A 20,141-nucleotide genomic window follows, 5' to 3' on the forward strand; every position below is an offset into this window, starting at 1 on the left:
GGCTGCCCAGAGAGGGTTTTATAAGCCCTGGGTCTGGCTCACACAGGTGCCACCTCTCTGCTGCCCAGGGAACAGAGCACTTGCACCTGCTGCTCCTTGAGTGGGGCGGCTCACAGGAGACCTTAAGGTAATACTAAGTCTTTCACAGGGGCTGTTCTATCTTCCTTTGATAATGTATTCCCTTTATTCCCATGTTAGATATTTCATGGGAAAATGCATGTCTGTTTTGGCAGTTATTTTTTTAAATGGAGTTTTCTGTGCCAGCATGACAGCATTTGAGACACCAATGAACTTTCCTTGGGACTATTTGAAACACTGGTGAAGATATAATGGGGGAAAAGATCCCCAAAACCAAGGAAAATGTTTTAACAAAGCAAAGAGTCTGAATGCCAGGTCAGGACTTCTACATTTGAGCACTCACAGCAAGAACTGCAGAAGTCCCTATGATGGAGCAGCTAATGTCACTGCTGCCAGCCCTGCTGTGTGCAGGCTGTGCCCTTGGGCCCACAGCAGAACAGCAATCACATCAGGTGGGTGTCAGGCTGCACTGCTGGGGGTCACGCTGAGCCTGGCACGGGTGACCCTCAGCCTGGTGTGGGTCAGGCTCAGCCTGGCTGTGGGGACTGGCTGCTCAACAGGACATCCAGCAGCAGCATCCTGGGGCACAGAAGTTTGGCCTCCCTAAGAAGTGAAGAAATAAGCTCTTATTTTTGTTTTAAATGTTGTCATCATCTCTGAATGGTGTAGCCACGATTACCCAGTGTGACTAATTTCATTCTTCTCTAAGCCCATTAGTTCCAAAGATCTCATTAGGCAAGCAGAGACTTACTTGCCTCCCCTTGCATGGCCTTCACCATACCACATTTGGTGCTTATAAAAGTTGCAATGAGGAAATGTGCTGGAAAATACCTCATGCAAAACAGATGGCACACCATCACTGCGCAGATTTATGCTCCACATTATCTGCAACAACCTAACTGGTGATGCTGCAGCCTTTCAATCTAAATAGTTTGTTTAACTGGCAATATTTTATTTGAGACAATTCTCAAATTAATAGCATAATACCCATATACACAGTGAAATCCAATAACAAATCAAAGCTGCTGGTTAAATAATTCATTAGTTTACAACACCATGTACCATCACAACAGAGTTTCTCATGAGCCTGGTAAGACATTTCAATTGGAAGTGGAATGGTTCTGAAGTTCTTTTCAAACACAAAAAGAAAAGCTTAATTCTAACTATCCAGGGAGTTTAAAAAGTTCACAATTTTGAGCTTTAGTCTCAAAAGAATAATCTCCATTCAGGCTGAGAAATTTTCCTCATTTGATGTTGAATCATTTATTCCATTTCAAGTTGAGGTCTTTGGATGGGACAACAATGAACAAGTACCAGGAGTTTAGAAACAGATGAAGATTTTGTTTGGTCTTTTCTTTTTTCTTCTTTTTTTGTGATGCCCACTTTTATGACAGAAATAATAATAAAGCTTGCAAAGTCTGAAGCTTCTCCCTAGCTGACATGGATTTTTCTTTACCTCTAATTAAAACTTGGAGCAATAGTTTCCCACTTAGCATTATACCAGGTAAGTTTAAAATCAATATTTTCCGATGTTAATGGTAAAAATCACTCTGAGATGAACACTTTATGGGCTGCATTAATTAAGAGAAAAGCAGATTAAGGTATTCCTGTAGTAAAAACTAAGGATCTTGAAAATTAAAAGGACCCTTCTGCCACCAAATCACTTTTCATGAGTGTGTCCTGTTTCCTCTCTCCTACCATGCACTGGTGGTATTTGCAGTATGTGAATGGTGATCATTTTACCCCTGAAAAAAGGCCAAGTAAAAGAAATAAAATTCAACAGCATCAATAAACAGCTGATCTTATATATATACACACACGTATTACCTATCTTTGTTCTGCAACAGCTAGTTTTTCTTGTAGCTGTAAATTTAGCTCTGTGCTGAGCCTGGTTGAATAGAAAAGAGAATAAATGGCTCCATTTTTATTAGAAAAGTATTAATGAAGTGCAGGGAACCTGAATGCAAAACTGTCTTCTAAAGTGGGGATGGACGCTGGCCTGGTGAGGCACAGCCCATCCTGACTGCCCTGAGAGGGCACCAGGGTCAGCTGTGCCTGGGGTGACATGAGGGACAAGCAGGGCTTTGCTTTGCTCTGACCTGGAGTTGTTTATTCAAAGGTTCAAACCTGTCACAGGATCTGACTGGCTCTCCTTGTCCTCATGGGGAGGAAAAGGTTGGTACAAGTTCATTCCTGAAGAGCTCTTCAGTGCCTGTCTGAGAAAATAATGAAGAGAGAAAGCCCATTTTGAGAGGTCTCTGGTGTGTCACAGGGGCAGAATTATGGGATGTAAATGAGGTGGCAGAATTCCATTTGGGGATTGCACCAATGCTGAGCAAGGAGTTGGTTTGTGATTTTCTAATGGGGGCCAAAAAGCAACAAAACCCCACTGCTAATTGCTGAGGGTAGAGCCTCTGAGATCCAGGTTAATTCAGTGAGTCACAGAAAACAGCTTGGCAAAAAGTAATGTTTATGTGGCAGCTCTTGTGAATGTGGCCAGAAGAACCCTGAGCTCACAGCACTCCAGGAAGCTGCAGTAGCCTCTTACCAACTTTTCAGCTGCTGTCTGAAAACTGGCTTTTTATATGGCTTGCTCTTTGTAATTCTTTTGAACTTTAAGTTAGAATTAGTCTAATTCTGTAAGTTTCTGGTTGTAGAGGTAGCCCTAAGTGCCACTGAACTCAGGGGAAATTATTTCTAAATCAAGAAATCACTATTTGTGATGGGGGATGGACCCATCTGTTCCCAGGCAAGGACCACAGTGCCCAGCTGGGGCAGTGGGTGCAGGCCCATCATGTTTCCTTTTCTGGAATTCCCTGTGGTATCCTGAGGGAATCCTGCACATATTTTCTGTGTCTAAACAGAGATAACAATACCTGTCAGAGGAGTTTTGCCAATTTCCTGAAGACCTCCTGATGAAATGCAATTTACACAGCTGTGGTTTTGCCAGCTATGACTTGCAGACCTGTTGGGGGTTTTATCCAAACATCACCCAGTTCATCATTTCCAGTCTGTGTACACAAAATGGTTCCATGGAAGTGCCTGGTTTGGCAGGGAAGTGACTTGTTTTCAAATACAGCATCCCAGTAAAAGATGAGTTACAAAGAGCTTCACCAGTAAAGGTAACTGCTCGTGCCTTTCCTCCCATCAAACTCAGGATACTTTATTACTTGTGGTGAAACCTGGGCATGCTGACATTCATGGCCTTTTGAAGGTTGTTTTGAAGTCCTTTTGCAATTCCCACAGAACAGTCAGGCAAAGACATGGAGAAGATGACTGGATTCCCTCTCTAAGCAGTCAATTATGCAACAAACTGTACATGGCAGAGCCACCTTCCAGGAAACGAAAGCATTCCCCACACCACAGCCTCGTTACCTATGCAGATCTCCAGACAAAGAGCCTGCAAGGATGAACTTTGCCTCCCCATTCCCCTCCTCACAGGGATGTCTCAGCTTGTAATCATTAATGAACTCTCCTGTGATGGAAGAGTGACTGTGCAGCCCGGATATCGCTCAGAGCTGCTTTGGAAACCAGGAGCTGCTGAAAATGTCGAGCAGGTATCACAAAGCAGCGGCCGATGGCAATGTGGACCTGTTGAAAGAGGCCACCAGGAAAGACCTCAACACTTCTGATGAAGATGGGATGACTCCCACCCTTCTGGCAGCCTACCACGGGTACCTGGAAGCTCTGGAAGTCATTTGCCGGAGGGGGTAAGTCAGCCAGCATCCACTGCTCACAGCCTGGGCCTCAAAACTACAATTACTGTGTCGTGTTTCTACAGCCCCGATGACCTCCGGCCCAAAAGGCTGAAAATCACAGTAATTTCCTTAATGCATTGCCAATAACTGTTTCTTTAGTGGCAGTGGTTTAGGTCCCGAGCCTGCAGGCAGGTCTCTTTGATATTTTCTCAGCCAGGGGTTGAAGAGTGGTGGTCTGTCAGTGTCTGTCAGTGAAAGCACATCAGCATCCACAGGACCACACCGTGGCCTTCAGAGAGCAGCTCAGAGAAGCAGGGCCCTGGCACCTTTCCTTTCCTCACTGGAGAAGGTTGCCAACAACCTTTGAGGATATCTTGAGACAGGTTTCATAGAGAAATCCCTAATTTGAAAGAGTTTTAGCAAAAAAGATCTCCCATTTGCTTCCAAAGTGCAGTTAGTAGGCGCTTGTGAAGATTTAATGCTGTCCAGAGGCGAGTCACAACAGATAGCCTTGAGGCAGTAACATCTAAAATGGTTATTTCTGTGCTTTTTTAACAGCTATCATCAGGCTAAAACAGAGAATACTGATTCAGAAGCCATGATAGGACCCTTGTAAACCATAAAGAAAAATAGGAAAAAAAAAAGGAAAAAATGAAAGGAATGTTTTCTACAGGTTTATTTTCTAGTAATAAAATGTCTGTGTCATTTAAATGTCTTACATGGTTAGACTGTCTTATTGAAGTGGTAATTACCTCTCCACCATAAGTACTCTATTGCTCAGAGCCTACCTTTTAAGCTGTGATTCTGTAATAACACCTAATTAAAGAAACTCTGCTCTTGTGTAGAGATAGAGTTAATAAAATGTTCTTTTGCAGAACAGTGAACAGATTGCAGGGAATAGTTGAATAACTATTTGGATGTATCTGAGTTTTCTTTTATTAAAAAATGGAGTTGAATTTTTTTTTTTTCATAGATTTGCTTTATAGCTGCTTGGGCTCAGGTGTGGCTGTGGTATCAAAATGAAAAAGACCTTTGGACTGCGTGGTTGTTGCTGTGTCCTCAGGAGAAGCAAAAGTAGATTGACAGCTTTTCAACTTGTGCAATTAAGGCAGTTCCCAGGAAATACCTGTCAATAATGTTTGTCCCTGAACACCTGCAAGCCAGAACAACTAGATAAGAAACAAATAGATTTTTTTTTTTAAATTTGAGTGAAAAATATATCTCCTACCACATAAGCTGACAGAAATCACAGCAGATGACACAAAGATCAAAATTTCTGTATATTTGTTATTTCATGTATTTCTAAGTCTTTTTCTTGCTAGAGGACAGCTTTGGGACAGTATCACCTCAAAATCCTCAAACATATGTGTTTACCTCTATCCTAATCTAAGATTTCTTGAGACAATCAGGACAATGTGTGTATCAGAGGTATGGCTGCATTCTCATTGTGTTTTTGGGGAGAAGCTGAGTTTTAGAAGATGTTTGAGCTGTTCTCCAGTCAGTTAATGTTTTCTTGTGAGAAAGTATTTTAATTATTTTCAACAAATTTGTCCTTTCCTTGAAGAGGTTTCCTGAAAGAGGCTCTGAGCTACAGGGCAATTTTCTTTAGAGTGGTTGCAGCTTTTAGGACTCTTAAGCTTTGGCCCTTGGAAAGCTAGCAATAAACCCCTTTCATCTTGAAATAATTTGTCTTCCCAGGCATCAGGAGACATTTTCTCTGCTTGCCTTGCAGGTACATGAATAAAGGCAAGACCAAATAGCAGGATCTGCTCTCTTTTGTGTGAGCCTTTTCCTTGGGAAAGCAGGGAAAGGAGGAGTGTGAGAACCCAGAGCAGATGTCAAACCTTGTCCAAAGTCCCGCTGAGCTGGGAGCAGCCACTCGAGTCTGTCAATTGTTTGAGACTCAAAGGTTGGCAGGTTCCAGCCTCTTCTCCAGGGGAGAAGAGACCACAAACAGCTCTGAAGGGCCCTGGGGGGGACGGATGACCCGGCACTCCCCAGGCTCAGGGTGCCCAGCCAGCTCACTAATGTGGGAATTCAGGAACCCAGCACGCCCAGCCACAGCCAGGCAGCTCCCCAGGGCACAGCCACAAAAGTAGAAATATGTACACATGGCTTCCACATGTCTGGGTGGAGAAACTTTGATCCTCAGCTGCCACCTCCTTGTGGCAAAGCCTGAGCTCCCGTGGCCGGCACAGTGGGCTCTGCCGGACCCCTGGCCTCGTCCCTGCCTGGGGCAGCTCAGGCTGAAGGGTGTGTTCAGATGTGGCCCTCAACAAACCTGGTAGTGCTTTTCTTCAGAGCCCCAAAGCCAGAGATCAGTGCCTGAAGGACATTTTGTGGCAGGATGTACCATGTCTTTCACAGTACAGCTGCCATGGCACCAACCTCCAAGTCACTGAAATGCTTGAACTCCCAAGAGTAGAAATTCTTCTTGTAAATTTGGTCCCTGTCTCTGAAGTCAATAAAGATTTTGGGCTTCTGTGGCTGCCTTGTTGGTTGGTCACAAGAGGACACAAGCTCTGTTCTGAACATTGCCAAGGCTGACCTTGCCAAATGTATATCTAAATATTCAAGTTGATTCTTGTCTGCAGGCAGCAGTTCAGTGTGAAGTCAGTGCAAGAGTTAAAAATCAAGCAATACTTTTCACTGGCTTTAAATTCAATTGAAAAATGTGGCATTTTATTTTCAAATTAACTTCTGCTTTTCAAACTACCATGAGTAAAAGCAGCTTACAGAGAACAAAAGAGTTGAAAAACAATGGCATCTCTCTGGCCTTAAACTAATAGCAATGGAGACAAATGGGTAATCAGGGCTTTACTCCAGATCATTTACCTATTACCTACCTAAAAATTACTGCAGGAGCTCATTAAGTGTGTATCACTGTGGCCAGCGAGGAAACCTTCTAATATTGCCCTCTATTTGACATGCAAAAGGAAAGAATCACCAAGAGCACTTTAAAATATTCCATGCAAATGTTCTTGTAACAGTTTTGTCAGTAATTCCAATGAGAATAAGTCAAAGCCTGAGCCCACTTTTAGTTGCCAGACCCTGGGACAACAAAGGAAGTGCCCTGGCTCCCTTATGGGGAGATGCAGTCACAGTCAGCCCTGTGAACTCGTGTAACTCACAGGGCAGGAATTAAAGCTCATGCCACACACAGCCACACTCAGGGCTTGCGTCAGTGGGTGCAGCCCAGTTCTAGTGGCTGGAGCCAAGCTGAGCCTTTGTCCCTGGGCTGTTCTCCTCAGAGCAGAGCAGAGTGACACGTGTGGTGTCTGTTCAGTGCCACTGCAGAGCTCAGTGTGGGCAGCCCAGCTCACTGTGTGCTCTTTTTCCTGGCAGGGGTGACCCAGACAAGTGTGACATCTGGGGGAACACGCCCCTGCACCACGCTGCCTGCAATGGCCACATCCACTGCGTCTCTTTTCTGATCAGCTTTGGTGCCAACATCTTTGCTCTGGACAACGACCTGCGCACTCCCCTGGAGGCAGCGGCCAGCAGGGACCGCAAGGAGTGTGTCCAGATCCTGGACAAAGCTGCCACTGAGCAGAACTTGCTGAATCCAAAGAAGGTCTCCAAACAAAAGGCACAGGCCCAGAGGAATGTTGAGAGACAAATCAAGGAATGTGAGAAGCGCCAGGAGAAACATCAACATGAAATGAACCGGAATTATATTAAAGAAAAGGTTGGCACAGTGAATTCTTCCAAAGGAACCCACTCCAGGGTAAAGTTGCCCGGTCTATTTGCTTCAAATACCACAAGTACTTTAACCAAAAACCTGAAAGATACCTTGAAACTCAAGACGAAAAAGACAGCAGACAGCACAAGAAGGCAGGAAACTCAAAGAAATGACCAAGAGGATGATATGGGCAGGAAAAGTGTGATGCATTTGTTTGATGAGAAAGAGGAGGATGAATTACTGAATGACCTTGGAGAGAAAAACCTTGCTGGTAATGACAGTCAGCTCTCCATTTTTCAGCGGCCAGGTCTTGGCAAGATTGTGTTTGGAAGAAATTTGGCTGCAGAGGTAAATCCTGAAACTGCGTCTTCTGAGAAAGAAGGTATAAGAGTTACAATAGCCAGTGAGCTCTTTCAGTATGAAAATACAGAGAATGGCAGGGAAGATGATGCTGAAAACAGTGCTGATGTCCCTTGGAATGAGGAAGAAGTCGTTTGGGATGATGAGGAAATAGAGAATACGCCCCTTGAGGTATTTCTGGCATCACAGATGCTGGATGAGTTTCTTCCAGTCTTCATGAGGGAAAAAATTGATTTAGATGCCCTGATGCTGTGTTGTGATGAAGATCTACAGAGCATTCAGATGGAGCTTGGGCCAAGAAAGAAAGTCCTGAATGCTGTGAATAAAAGAAAACAGGCACTCGAGAACCCTGGGAAAACTGTAGATACTTGCTTATAAATTATCATACCTGTTGTTGTAACCTACACACTGATATTACCTTTCCCTCTCTCCAAAGAGTGTTCAACTCTACTCAGAAGTCTGCTAAAGCAAAAGGCAGAGAGGTTACCAATTGCTTTAGGAAGTACAGCAGGAGTAACAATTTTTCTCTCTGGATGGGTAGTTATGGTGAACAGGATATTAAGTATATCCTGCCAAAAAGCAAGAATGTGAAGGTAAAAACCAAAAAGCTTTTTCTCCCTGAACTGTTTATGTGGATTGGATTTCTTTTAGGTCCAGATAATTTCAAGTATCAGTGAAGGCCAGGCCTGCTGCATTCCTTAATAAAGCCCTTCCTTTCTTTTCCAAAACCACAATGCAAAGAGCATTCTCAGAGCTTGAGAGCTTTGGGTTTTCTCAATTTGCTTCTGTAAGATCAGTAAAACCACTCTTCCTAGTACTGACTGAAATGTTAGGAAAGGAATCTGGATCTTGATTTTAGCTGTGGTTTATTGACTCTAATCACCTCTGAATTAATGTAAATAAGATTAATTTACAGCAAGTTTCATATATTTGTCAGTAAAGTTTTTGCTTCTGTATTGACAATAATTTAAAAATACATGAAGTAGCTTCCCAAGAGATGTTCGGTGTGAGTTGTATATTCCTTTCTTGTCTCATTAGACTGGATCCAATTGCCAGCACCCATCATGTCCTAAATGTCATCAAGGCTGCAATACTTTTAATTACAAGAAGCTGAGGTTTCATTTTCAAAATTTTGGATCTATTTTGGTATATCCCCAGCTCGGTTCCTATAGGCTGCATTTTTCATGCAAAGTCCCAGAAATGAGGATTCATATCACACACCATTTTCTGTGGGCTGTTGTCAGCTTTAGCCTGAGAGCTGTGTATCACACACACAGCTCATGAAAACAAAAAAAGAAAATGAGCTGTGCTGCTGTGGAAGCTCCTGCTCTTCACACTCTATCTGGAGGCATTCACAGCAGGGTTCCCCTGCTCCCTTGGGAAGCCAGAACTATGAGATATAAATTAATCACTCCTGTTGAGTTTTGTGAATCTAATGAAGTGCTTTTAGGAGCCATGCTCTGGCTAACATCACAGATTTTAGATGCACATTCATTAGCAGAACATTTATCTCTAAAGCTCTTTTTATATCTTTCATTAGCCAGTTATGATTTTTTCCTTAGGGGTATGCTGCATTTGTGGATGCTAATCCTGGTTAATGACCTGTTTTTTCATGTTTCTTCTTTCCATATCATCTTGTGATTGTGATTTGGATATTATCTTTTCTTGGATGGACTTTATACTGCATTCTTCCCTGCCTGGATTCCTGTACACAGCAGGTTGATATGTTCTTATATTAAGCAATCACATCAAAGTCCTGTTCTGTGCAACCTTCTATGATTGCTTTTTCCACTCATGTGCTTTGCTGTTTTCAGATTTTATCAACCCCTTTGTTTCCTTTAGAGTTTGGAAGCACTGTGATTCCTTTCAGTTCAGTTGGAGAGACTTTATGTATCACATGTGCAATCCTAGAGCAGAAGCCAAACCCAAATCATAAAACCAGGCACACAAGCACAGCCCTGCCAAGTACAAGGTTCTCCTTCCTTAAGGATTTAATACTCTGCACTGAACAGACATTAAGAAAAACTGAGTATCACAGAGAAACAGAGAACTCCCTATTTCTTCCATTTACATTCAGTGATCACGTTTATTGAGAGAGCAGTCGCTGCAACAACTTGAATACTTTCTTTCTTGTCATCAAATAAATCAACCACAAACCAGAAAAGAAATGGACAACAAAATGAGCATCAAAAAAACCAGCAGTATCTATTTAATTTTAATATAAATGCAAGTTACACAATTTCATGATCCATTAGTTTGTAAGAGAAGGAAACACAGAAATTCATGCTATTATTTCCCCTCAGAAAATCTAAAGGTGGCATCCAAGCAATTCCCATTGTGACTGAACCAAATCCTCTTCATGACATCAGAGGTACAACACTGAAGCCAGGTTCACAAAATCTCCCACTGCCAGTGAAGCTGAGAACAATGTGGGTTTTCAGAACCAGGTCTTTGGACTGGCTCCATTTATTTTTTTAAAGTGCATAGTCTGTAGGGGATACATGTGAAAATAAACTGGACTTGTCTTCTTCCCAAACACTACATCTCACTTCAGATTTCAAATCTGGTATAACACTGGCCCAGAACTGGGATAATACTGTCATAATTATTTATTGCAAGTTTCCACAGAGTTCTTGAATAATGGAGCATTGTTTGCTTTCATGTTTACCTCAGGTTAGTGTAGTTCTGCATGAATGAACCAACAAACTAAGTCAACACATAAACTTCTGAACACCTCAGAAATGACAGAGAAGAAACAAGACATGTAAAAACAGAAGAGTAATTTTGCTACAATTAAAACACAGAAGCTCACAGAGACATTTCTGTTGTTTTTTTCTGATAGAATAAACAGGATCAGTGGAGTTCAGTTTGGATCCACATGAAACATCCTTCAGGTCTATCAGTGGTCTGATACCTTTCTATGCTACCTCTACCACTTAGCACATTTTCCAACTAGCTTACACCAGGCTTACAACTGGGAGTATTATTTACATCACACCTGCACTGTACTCATTAACCTCTTCTACACTTACCTATGCACCATCCAGGGCTATAATGCCAGCTGCTCCTGACCCTCCTTCCTTTTGCTCTGCTCTATTCTACTGGCATGTAATAAAATGCCCTGTCATCCAACTCTTCCATAGCATGAACACTTAATAGCCTGCATGAAATAATATGCAAATGGAAATTAAATTTCACAAGGCACAACTTGTAAGCCTGAGACAGGAATTTGTTTCCAGGGCAATAGCTGTTTTTCAGCAGATGCTCACTCTTTTGCAAGGCAGTTGAATAATAGCACAAAACTGGAACTTTTCCTTATGTCACTGGGTTCTATTGCCAGGAAAGGATCATGAAAATTCCTGCCCCAGCTAATATCTGTGATAATAGAACAATTAGCAATTGAAGCATGGTACAGCCAAACTGAAAATATTTGCCTGTATACTTGAAATCAGTTTATGTGGTTCCAGCCTTCAAGAAGCTTAGAAAAACAACTTAGAGGCACCATAGATTAACAGCAAAATCTCCCTGCAGAATTGAGATAAAAGTTAAATCAAAAGATATATTAGTTCTCACATTCTGTGTGACTCCTTGCAATTTGAAAATGGCACTATCCCAGCAGGCATGTACTAAGGGAAGTACTAAGCAGAAACCCAGCTGTAGGGAGGTATTGTTATTACATAAACCCCCACTCAGAACTGTGCCCTTAGTGAAAAAACACCAAGTCTGAGGGTAAAGGAAGGTAGATTGCAAGGGGTAAAAAAATTGGTGACTTCCAGTGAGTTGGAAGAGAAGGTGTGTCCAGGAGAGGTGGGCTGTGTGCCTAGGAGGCTGAAGACAAGGTCACTGTCACTGGAGCACTGAAACCCACAGCTGCATTTAAAGTACCATCACAGGTGAATATGATGCCAGAATCCATTCTACAAACTGATCTATTTTACACCAGAATGAATTATCCCTCTAAAAACCATGAAATCTACACAAAGGCTTATGCTACATAAATAATTAGAGAGGAAAGGCATTGATTCCAGAATGATACCAAAACATGGAAAGATATCCTTGTTAGTATCACTGCAAACATCTAATACTTGCTGTTACAAAAGAGAGACATTTATTAACAATACTGCAAGTATCTAATACTTGAAATTAGAAGACTTTAGAAATTAGTATATTGCTGAAATTTCACTTTTCCTTCTTGAATGTTCTAGAAGAGCCACATTTAGATAGGATTGGTGCCTTTCTTGTTAACACAGGATTCAAGGAAACTAAGTGCAAATGATTTTCTTGGCCTCATTGGCGTTGTAAACTTCTCTCTTTAGTTACCAGCTGACCATGCATCATAAACAAATTTTGCTGCTACTGTGTCTTCAACTGCCATCCCTGAAAAAGAATTGAAGTTACCTTCAAAGAGTTATTCAGCTGTACAAATAATTTTGCTTGAGAGGGGAACAGGAAGACTCAGGACATTATCTAACTGGACAGGCATAGGAATTATTTCCCATCCCAAACACCTACAGTGTTATATTCAAAGTTTATAACCATCATGCAGTGTTGGGTGTGCTGTAAGAAGTTAATGTAACAGTAGGAATCTAATTTTCAGTGTTCCTATCACAACTGGGCCCTTTTGGAGATGTCATGTAGCTCAGAGCATGGCAATTCATGCCCAGTGCCACCCTTTCCCAAACCCCAGCCCCACAGGACACTGTCACATTGTCTCAGGTCAGACAGACCCCACGGGTGGAACAGCGGGGCAGTCGGGCTGCAGCTCTGTTAATAAATGCTGCAGTCATGTCTTGAACAACTGTGAAATGGAAAATGGACTTCTATTGTTTGCCTGCTTTCCTATCACTTTTCATTACATCAATCCTGCTAGATAAATAAGAAGGGAAATAAAAAGGGAAAATGCAAATCACAGTCTACTTTCTTGTGGACAGTGCATTGCCACAGCGGTTCTGAAGATGCTCAGCAGCTTTCCCACGCATGGGGGACCTAATGAAGAACAAGGCATTGTTTTCTGTCCGACTTGGACACAGGAGGGGCTGTTCTTACCCAACGATTTAAACACTGTTGTTTTCTCAGGCAGGGCTGGTTTTGTACCCTTCAATACCTCTCCCAGCTCAGCAAAAATCTCCGCCTGTGAAAAAAAATACATATTTATACAAAAACATAATGCCCATACATACATTAAGAGGGAAAAAACCCTTTTCTTCTGAGTGACTTCAAAAGAAAGAACTCCTCCAGTGCTGCATCCCAAAACTGATTACTTTCCATGGTGAAGCAGATCAACATTCAGACAAATTATATAGAAACTGGACAGAAATCAGAGGAGCAGAATGGTTTTCAAAGAAAAACAGCTGGCAGACTTTCCTCAGCCAGTAAGTTTTTTTACAGAGGATAGCTTGTTACTTGTCCAACAAAACACATGGGATTCCACACACATTACCATATCTGGAGCTCTTATGTTAAACCTCAAAAGTGTAAATCATATTTATTCTGCAGACACATTGAAAGAGAAAAAGAAAACTCTATTGAACCTCAAAGAGTCCCTGCTGGCAAATCTGTGCAGATCATTGTCTGCTTGACTTGTGTGGTCCATTCTTTGGGCTGGTCCATTCAGTGTCAATCACACTGAAGTTTCATAGGAAGAAAGTTACAGGTTTTAATAAATGGATTTGAAGAATATTTATGATAACCAAACACTGCAGGAAATGTAGGTCTTTCAACAGCAACACACTGTTATCATCAAAAGCCAATGCTGAAAACATGCTACTGTAATATGGTGTCATATAATGGTAGATACAGAGGTTGCATGGCTTGGTCACAGACAGAGCAGTCACAGTTTGAAACCAGTTTATCCTTCAATCCCTGCCTGGAAAGTATTAACAGCTACATTTGATGCCCTAAAGGTTTCAGTGCAGGACATCATCAACACCAGCTAATTTCAAATGCAAGCCAATCGCCACAAAAATAAAGCTCATAGTTTCAGAAAGTCTTACCCCTGATAAAATAACATCTCCTGATTCTGTAAGAGCAGCCTCTCTGGAATCCACAAACAGAACAGAATTCTTCATCAGCTCATCATCCAGTTCTCTCCAGTCTGGTCTGCTTGCTCCAACAGCTAAAGCAACAAAACTGATGAACTTAGGAGCAATATTTAAAACAAATTCCAACCACATTTTGTTCAAAAGACACCTGTGAAGTAACAATCAACACTATTATGAAAATGTAATGTACAAAAAATCCAGTGTTAGCCTTGGAGAAATACTGATTGATAGGACAACAAAAAAAAAACATTCAAGATTTGATACATCAGTAAAATAACCTTGTCAGAAGAGTCTGAGTAGCTGAGGCAAAGAAAATCCTCTCCCTTTGTCTGTTATCTCTTATACTGTTGTTTTCATCAGAACATTACCAAATTAATTTTACATACCTTTATTAGATTATCACTTACTCAGAGAAACTGAAAACAAATCATGGAGCTTATTTTTTTATACACAGCACCAAGATCACTATCAACTTGTTTTGGGCTTAAAAACAAGCAAACAAGAAACCCAACAAAAACTAAAAGGACTACCCAGTTATACTCTATTCAGATATTTTTTACATGTCCAACTGTTAAGGAACAATAAATTTGCATTTGCTACATTTGCATTTGCTGCTCACATGCCTCTTCAAACAGTACAAATGCCTCAATGAAGGGTAAAAAAAGGCAAGGAAAGGAGAGAGGTCTTTGTGTCTGTGTTGCCTCAGTGACTGTGGACCTTAATTGATTTTGTTGTATTTTGACTTCCGTGCCATGACACAACACAGACAACAACTTTCAATGACAAAGGACTAAATCGAGTCTGAAAAATTGGTAGGATGCTGCTGGAATGTGGGACCTTTCTTTAAATTGTTCCTTTTGAGAATTTGCTTTTGTCTTATTACCAGGCTATCTGGAAAGTGCACAAGGTCATCTGAACAGGACCCACAATTAATAAAAATAAACAAACAGAGGCATGTCCAGAGACTCCAAACAATAGTGTGGCAACATCATTACAAGGCAGGCAACAAAAAAGCACCCCTCCAAACCTCATTATAATTAGAGGTTAAATTATGATGTTCTTAACTCAGTTATTGCATCTTCATAACTCAAGTAAAAAAGTAAATTGGTGTGATCAGCCCCAAAAGAAACAAATAGAGAAGATTACAAAATTGGTGGAAGAAAAGATGACACCACCAGGGCCATGTAACAATGAGCAGTAACTACTTAGAAATAAGAACATTTGTATGGGTTACTTAAATGGAGAGCAAAGTGAGAATAACAACACGAGGGCAAAGATGATCCACCACTATGAGAAAAGAGCAAATTTCATGCTCTAGCAAAAATCCCCTGCTGGATTATGCAGGCATTCTGACTCCAGGAGCACAGGGCTGGGAAAAGTGGTCCTCACTAAAGAGGAAAAGTCAGAATGTAAAGAACATTCATTCCATGCAGCACAGAGAACTGCTTCTCAACAGATGGTGATGCTAAACTAAGTGCTAATGAACACCTGCTGTACACCACGGGAACAGAACGTACCATTGATGTGGGCACCTGGCTTCACCCAGTCTCCAAACAAGATGGGAGCTGTTGCCATAGTGACTGTCACAATCACATCAGCCCCTGTCACCGCCTCCTGGGCGGAGGAGCAGACCCGCACGGGCCCGCTGACACAGCTGGCAAACTTCACCGCCCTCTCCTTGGTGCGATTCCATATCCTCACCTGCAGGGAGAAAAACAAAACAAAACAAACACAGATTAACTTGGAGAATTTCTCCTTGCTGAAACAGAATACTTAATTTAAGTTTTCAGTAGATAGTTAAACGTTTCCTAAAGGTTGGGGTTTTTTCCCTGTTTAATGAGAAAATTGTGTGAGTGTTCAGCTACATTTGAATGCCTGTTCTGTGATGCCAGAATAACATCTCCTTGTAGAAGAGATTATTCTTATAAAATGCAAATATTTCTGAAAATTACATTTAAGGGAAAGTCATAAAAAACTTATCCAAGTATGGCATATATAGTAGGATCTTCTCAGACAAAAAACTATCTGAAACAACTTTGATTCCAACCTTTTTTCTTTTTAAATACCAACATTTGAGCAAGAAATTCTTGCTACTCTGACTATTCTTGGGTTCTGCAGAAACAGAACCAAAATATGATTAATCTTAACATTTATGGTGGATTGACCATGGCTGGATACCAGGTGCCCACAAAACTGTTTCATCACTCCCCTCCCCAGCAGCACAGGGAGAGGGAAGAGAAAATAAAATGGAAATATTAGTGGCAGTTTAATGGAACAGAAATGTTGGAGAGACAGCCTTGATGTGAACACTGCTCAGAAGTAGCCAGAACACTGGGGTGTTATCAGACCACTGGAGCTGCCAGTGCACAGAACTGTGAAGGCTGCTCTGGGGAACAGGAACTCCATTCCAGGCTGTACTTTTTTACAATGAATCCTGCAACATACTAGAGAAAAATAAATGTATCTGTTACCTCTTTAAATGTGAACAGTTCTGTGAAGATATCATAATGGCTGTATGCTTGAACACCAGCTCCCAAAATGCACAGCACTTCTGCAAAAGCTGGCATTAACAACTGAACAGTATCAGAAATAAACAATAAAAGAGAATATGTAAGGACGATATATTAACAGGCATTACAAATATATATCAAAATACTACAAAAGAAAGCAGTACTGTTAGTCCTTTTAAATAACAAAAAAGTATATAAACAAGTATTCAACAATCACTATATATACTGGGCCTTTTTTTTTTTAATACAAATGCAAGCATCAGTAGCACCAAAGCACATCTTGGCTTAAACCAAGTGTTGAATTGTCTGACTTGAAATTCAGATTTAAGATGCAGCAGCATGAACAGTAAGTTCTGGGGCCTCAGCACACTCCAATATTAACACAGCCATGTGGCTGATTAAGTGTAAAACCACAGTGCTGGTGTTCTGCATAGGTAAACTGGTCCTGGCAGCCCCACACTAATCCACCTCTGAATTCACTGAAGCCATAAATCAAACCACAAGCAGATCTTGGCATTGCAAGAGCCATAATACACAGACATTGTAAAAGTAGGGATGGTTCTGAGGAACAAATAATAAAATTCAGCTCTACAGTTGCTTTTGGCTTTCTGGTTTAGTTCTAGTCTGTGATTCACCAGTACTTGGCAAAGGGGAAGACAGAGCTGCTGGAGTCCAGCCCTAACTATCTTTGTGTCTTGTTTACGCGTTTGCTATGGCCACTCACTCCTGCCTAAAAAGCTTTAGAATTGTCTAGGCTCTCAAGGTTTATTCTGCTGCTAACAAATGGAGAAAAATCTCATTGATCTCATTTTTCAGTAGTAAGAATTTGTTTTAATGTGCCTTTTAAAGACTGTGAAGCACTGATTTCAAAGGTCTTTTGCATAAGAGCACGGGTCTTTGAAAAACAAATGCCATAAAGAAGACAAGGTGACAAAAATGAGCTAAAGTCAAACACTCCTGAAAATTTCCAAAAAACCAGATGACAGTGAAGGATCTGATCTTGAAGTACCTTCAGCAGCCAAGCTCCTTTGAAGCCAGCATGGACTGCATAAAAACCACAGAACTGACCAAATACAGAATGGCCAAAATGAATGAGGTCCTGTAAGCTCCTGTCCAAGGAGTTCACTGTAAATCATTCTGTCCTTTGGTTCAGGAGAAGCTCCTGAGGACAAGTCCTTCACTCAGTTTTATGCCAGGGTAGCTCCATTACCATGGAAAGAGTCACCCTGGCATGAAGACTGCCCCTCACAAAACCATGACATCAGCCTTCATTCTGATGCAAAGCTGAGGAGTGACAAACAACACTATTTTTCAGCTCTGGCCCTCTTCTTATTGCCTCAGCCTTTGAGGTGAAGGCTAAAAACCTGCTGTGCAATGCACGGTCACTTGCTCTCTTCCTGATGTTAGCAGCCCAACCAAAAATAGCTTTTAAAAAAGAAATCCAACACAACAATTTCCAACTGAAATTGCAGTGATATAAAGCAACGCACAGCCAGATACACCTCACCTGTCTTTAGACACTGAAGTTTACGGCCATGGTCAGGGACAGTCATCTGGACACCTTCCAGTGACAAGAGACAGCACCTCTGGACAAGTTATCCATCTATACTGGGTATCATCTATCTTAAGAGAAATGGAAATGTGCTTTTCCCCCCCTCTTTAGAGGTCCAGTGCAGCCCACCTGTCCTGTGCCAACAGCAGAAGGCATCTATCTAAATAAAATTCAGTGTATCACCACAGCTACATCACCCAAAGCCATAAAGGGGCATGTTAACACAAACACAAAAGAAAGAAAATACAGCAAAAGACAGCTTACTAAATTCCTAGAAGAGGGTGCAATAGAAGCCATATGTTGTTATAAATCTAAGTTAAAGCTGTAGTGAATGAAAAGCCATCTGCATCATTTGTTCCAGTTGTTTTTTAACTCCAAGCCCCACTTAGAGAACAGAAGACACACCTTGGTAGCAATGGCAGAAACTGCAGCTGTTCGTTTTGCTGTAATGACACTGCCATCCAGGACCTTTAAAAAAGTCAAACAGACTGAAATGAACACTGAAAAATTAATAAATAAATACCAAACATTCTCATCCAATTTGTAAATGATGCGATATTACAGATATAAAAGATATACACATGTAGAAGAAAGCAATTATTATCAGAGCAATCACAAACCATACGAAGTCCCATTTAAACTGGGCAGATCCTCTGTTTACTCCAGTTCTTCCATATCATTCCATCAGCACAAAAGGAGTGAAAATGGTCAGAGAAGAGCCACCTCTAACTCACCCAGCTCCTGATGCACTGCACTTCCCTGGCTCTCCAGCACAGGGAATACATGGATACTCCAATACTCTGTGCTCCAGGAAGAGCACTGCAAGCTAGCAGTGGTTCCCCAGTCTGCACTGTCCTGGTCTGTACAGAGAGGTGACAGGGAACCATGGAATTCCTCAAATGTGCATCACACATGGCATACTCCTGCCTCAATGTTCATTAGCTACTGCATACTTATTAATTATGGGGGCAAAAACCCAAGAGCTTTGGTAGAAGAACACAAGATAGTTTTCTTGACCAGTTTTGTCCCTTTAATAAATCATTATTACTAAAGTGCAATGCAAATCATCACTATTCTTAAAAAAAAATCTTAAATTCTTTAAATAAAGATAAAGTAATCAGACTCTAAATACTATTCCCAGCAATGCAAATTGTAACTTTCTTTCAACTTGAGACTTAAGACGGTTCAAGATCCATTCTTTACCCAACAACGTGGGGGGTGCTTTTTCTTTCATATGCAAGGTAAACTTCTCCTAAGAATTTCTCTCTTCCAGTTACACTCTGAGCTATCAGATTCAAATCACAAGCAGCAGTAAATAGCACAGTGAGTACAGTTTAACAGAAACAACACATAGGCAGCTTTAGGCCAAATCCTGTTGGTAAACTCAGGCCAATTTACACCAGCCCCAGCTTCCAAGAAGCAGAAGTGAGAACTGACAGCATGAGCAGAGAAGAATGCAGGACACACGAGACTTACAGCTTTCAAAGTACCATTGCTGGGGTCAAATAGGAGAACAGTCGCCTGGTGAGAAGGCACAGAGGAGTCCTTCAGGTGCTCATAAAAAGTCACCAGCTTGGTTGTCAGCGCATCGTCTGCAGCACTGTACGCGGGCATGACTCCGAGGTACCTCGGGGGAGAATTTCCTGCGTTACTCACGCACCGTTATCACGGGAGCTCACAGCCAGCGGGCTGCGACCCTCACGCCGCTAGTTAATCAGTAATCGGTACCGAGGGCCTTTTCTGATGCTCCAAATCCGCCCACCCGGACCCTTCCCCGCCGCGAGTCCGCCCCGCGTTGCCGCTATCCCCGCTCGCCGTCCCGCCCGGCAGCCCCGCCGTGCCCTCACCCGCCGTGGCGGGGCACGGGCAGCACGGTGCGCACGGGCTGCACCACCCCGCCCGCCGCGCCCGCGGAGAAGTTGGCCAGGGCGGCCTCCAGCGCCGGCAGCAGGAGGCTGGCACGGTGCAGGTGCTTCTCCACCTCCTCGGCGCCGATGAACACGGGAGGAGTCGAGCCCATGGCGAGAGCCGGGCGGGACGGGACAGGATAGGATGGGACGGGATGACAGCACTCCGAGAGTGCGACGCGGCGCACCGCCCGCACCGCCGCTAAGAACTCGCCGGGGCGGCCCCGCTGCCGCCGGCCCCGCCGCGGAACCGCCCCGCGAAACCGCCCCGCCGCTCCCGGCTCCGCCTCCGCGCCCCACGCCCCTCACGGGC

The 20,141-nt window shown here is 42.4% G+C and overlaps 2 protein-coding genes across 2 annotated transcripts; one reads left to right on the forward strand and one right to left on the reverse strand.

Moving 5' to 3' along the window:
- Positions 1 to 3,624: 3,624 nt before the first annotated feature.
- ANKS4B (ankyrin repeat and sterile alpha motif domain containing 4B) lies at positions 3,625 to 8,196 on the forward strand. The gene is made up of 2 exons (XM_053957882.1): positions 3,625 to 3,788; positions 7,122 to 8,196. Exons 1-2 carry the CDS (start codon positions 3,625 to 3,627, stop codon positions 8,194 to 8,196), a joined length of 1,239 nt encoding a protein of 412 aa, XP_053813857.1.
- Positions 8,197 to 9,998: 1,802 nt separating this feature from the next.
- On the reverse strand, positions 9,999 to 20,038 carry CRYM (crystallin mu). The gene is made up of 8 exons (XM_053957280.1): positions 19,769 to 20,038; positions 19,398 to 19,548; positions 18,327 to 18,389; positions 16,331 to 16,432; positions 15,377 to 15,560; positions 13,812 to 13,933; positions 12,865 to 12,949; positions 9,999 to 12,195 (listed from the first exon to the last, which is right to left on the reverse strand). Exons 1-8 carry the CDS (start codon positions 19,939 to 19,941, stop codon positions 12,131 to 12,133), a joined length of 945 nt encoding a protein of 314 aa, XP_053813255.1. The 5' UTR covers positions 19,942 to 20,038; the 3' UTR covers positions 9,999 to 12,130.
- Between the last annotated feature and the right edge of the window lie 103 nt (positions 20,039 to 20,141).

Source organism: Vidua chalybeata, chromosome 16 (genome assembly GCF_026979565.1).
Source record: "Vidua chalybeata isolate OUT-0048 chromosome 16, bVidCha1 merged haplotype, whole genome shotgun sequence".
NCBI lineage: Eukaryota > Metazoa > Chordata > Aves > Passeriformes > Viduidae > Vidua > Vidua chalybeata.

What these genes read in the sequence shown, in the direction of transcription:
- ANKS4B (XM_053957882.1), top strand. Translation starts at nt 3,625, where the DNA reads ATGTCGAGCAGGTATCACAAAGCAGCGGCCGATGGCAATGTGGACCTG. An exon ending in GAAGTCATTTGCCGGAGGGG is followed by an intron (nt 3,789 to 7,121) that starts GTAAGTCAGCCA and finishes TTTTCCTGGCAG; the next exon opens with GGGTGACCCAGACAAGTGTG.
- CRYM (XM_053957280.1), bottom strand. Translation starts at nt 19,941, where the DNA reads ATGGGCTCGACTCCTCCCGTGTTCATCGGCGCCGAGGAGGTGGAGAAG. An exon ending in CCCGTGCCCCGCCACGGCGG is followed by an intron (nt 19,549 to 19,768) that starts GTGAGGGCACGG and finishes TTCTCCCCCGAG; the next exon opens with GTACCTCGGAGTCATGCCCG. An exon ending in GCAATGGTACTTTGAAAGCT is followed by an intron (nt 18,390 to 19,397) that starts GTAAGTCTCGTG and finishes ACTTTTTTAAAG; the next exon opens with GTCCTGGATGGCAGTGTCAT.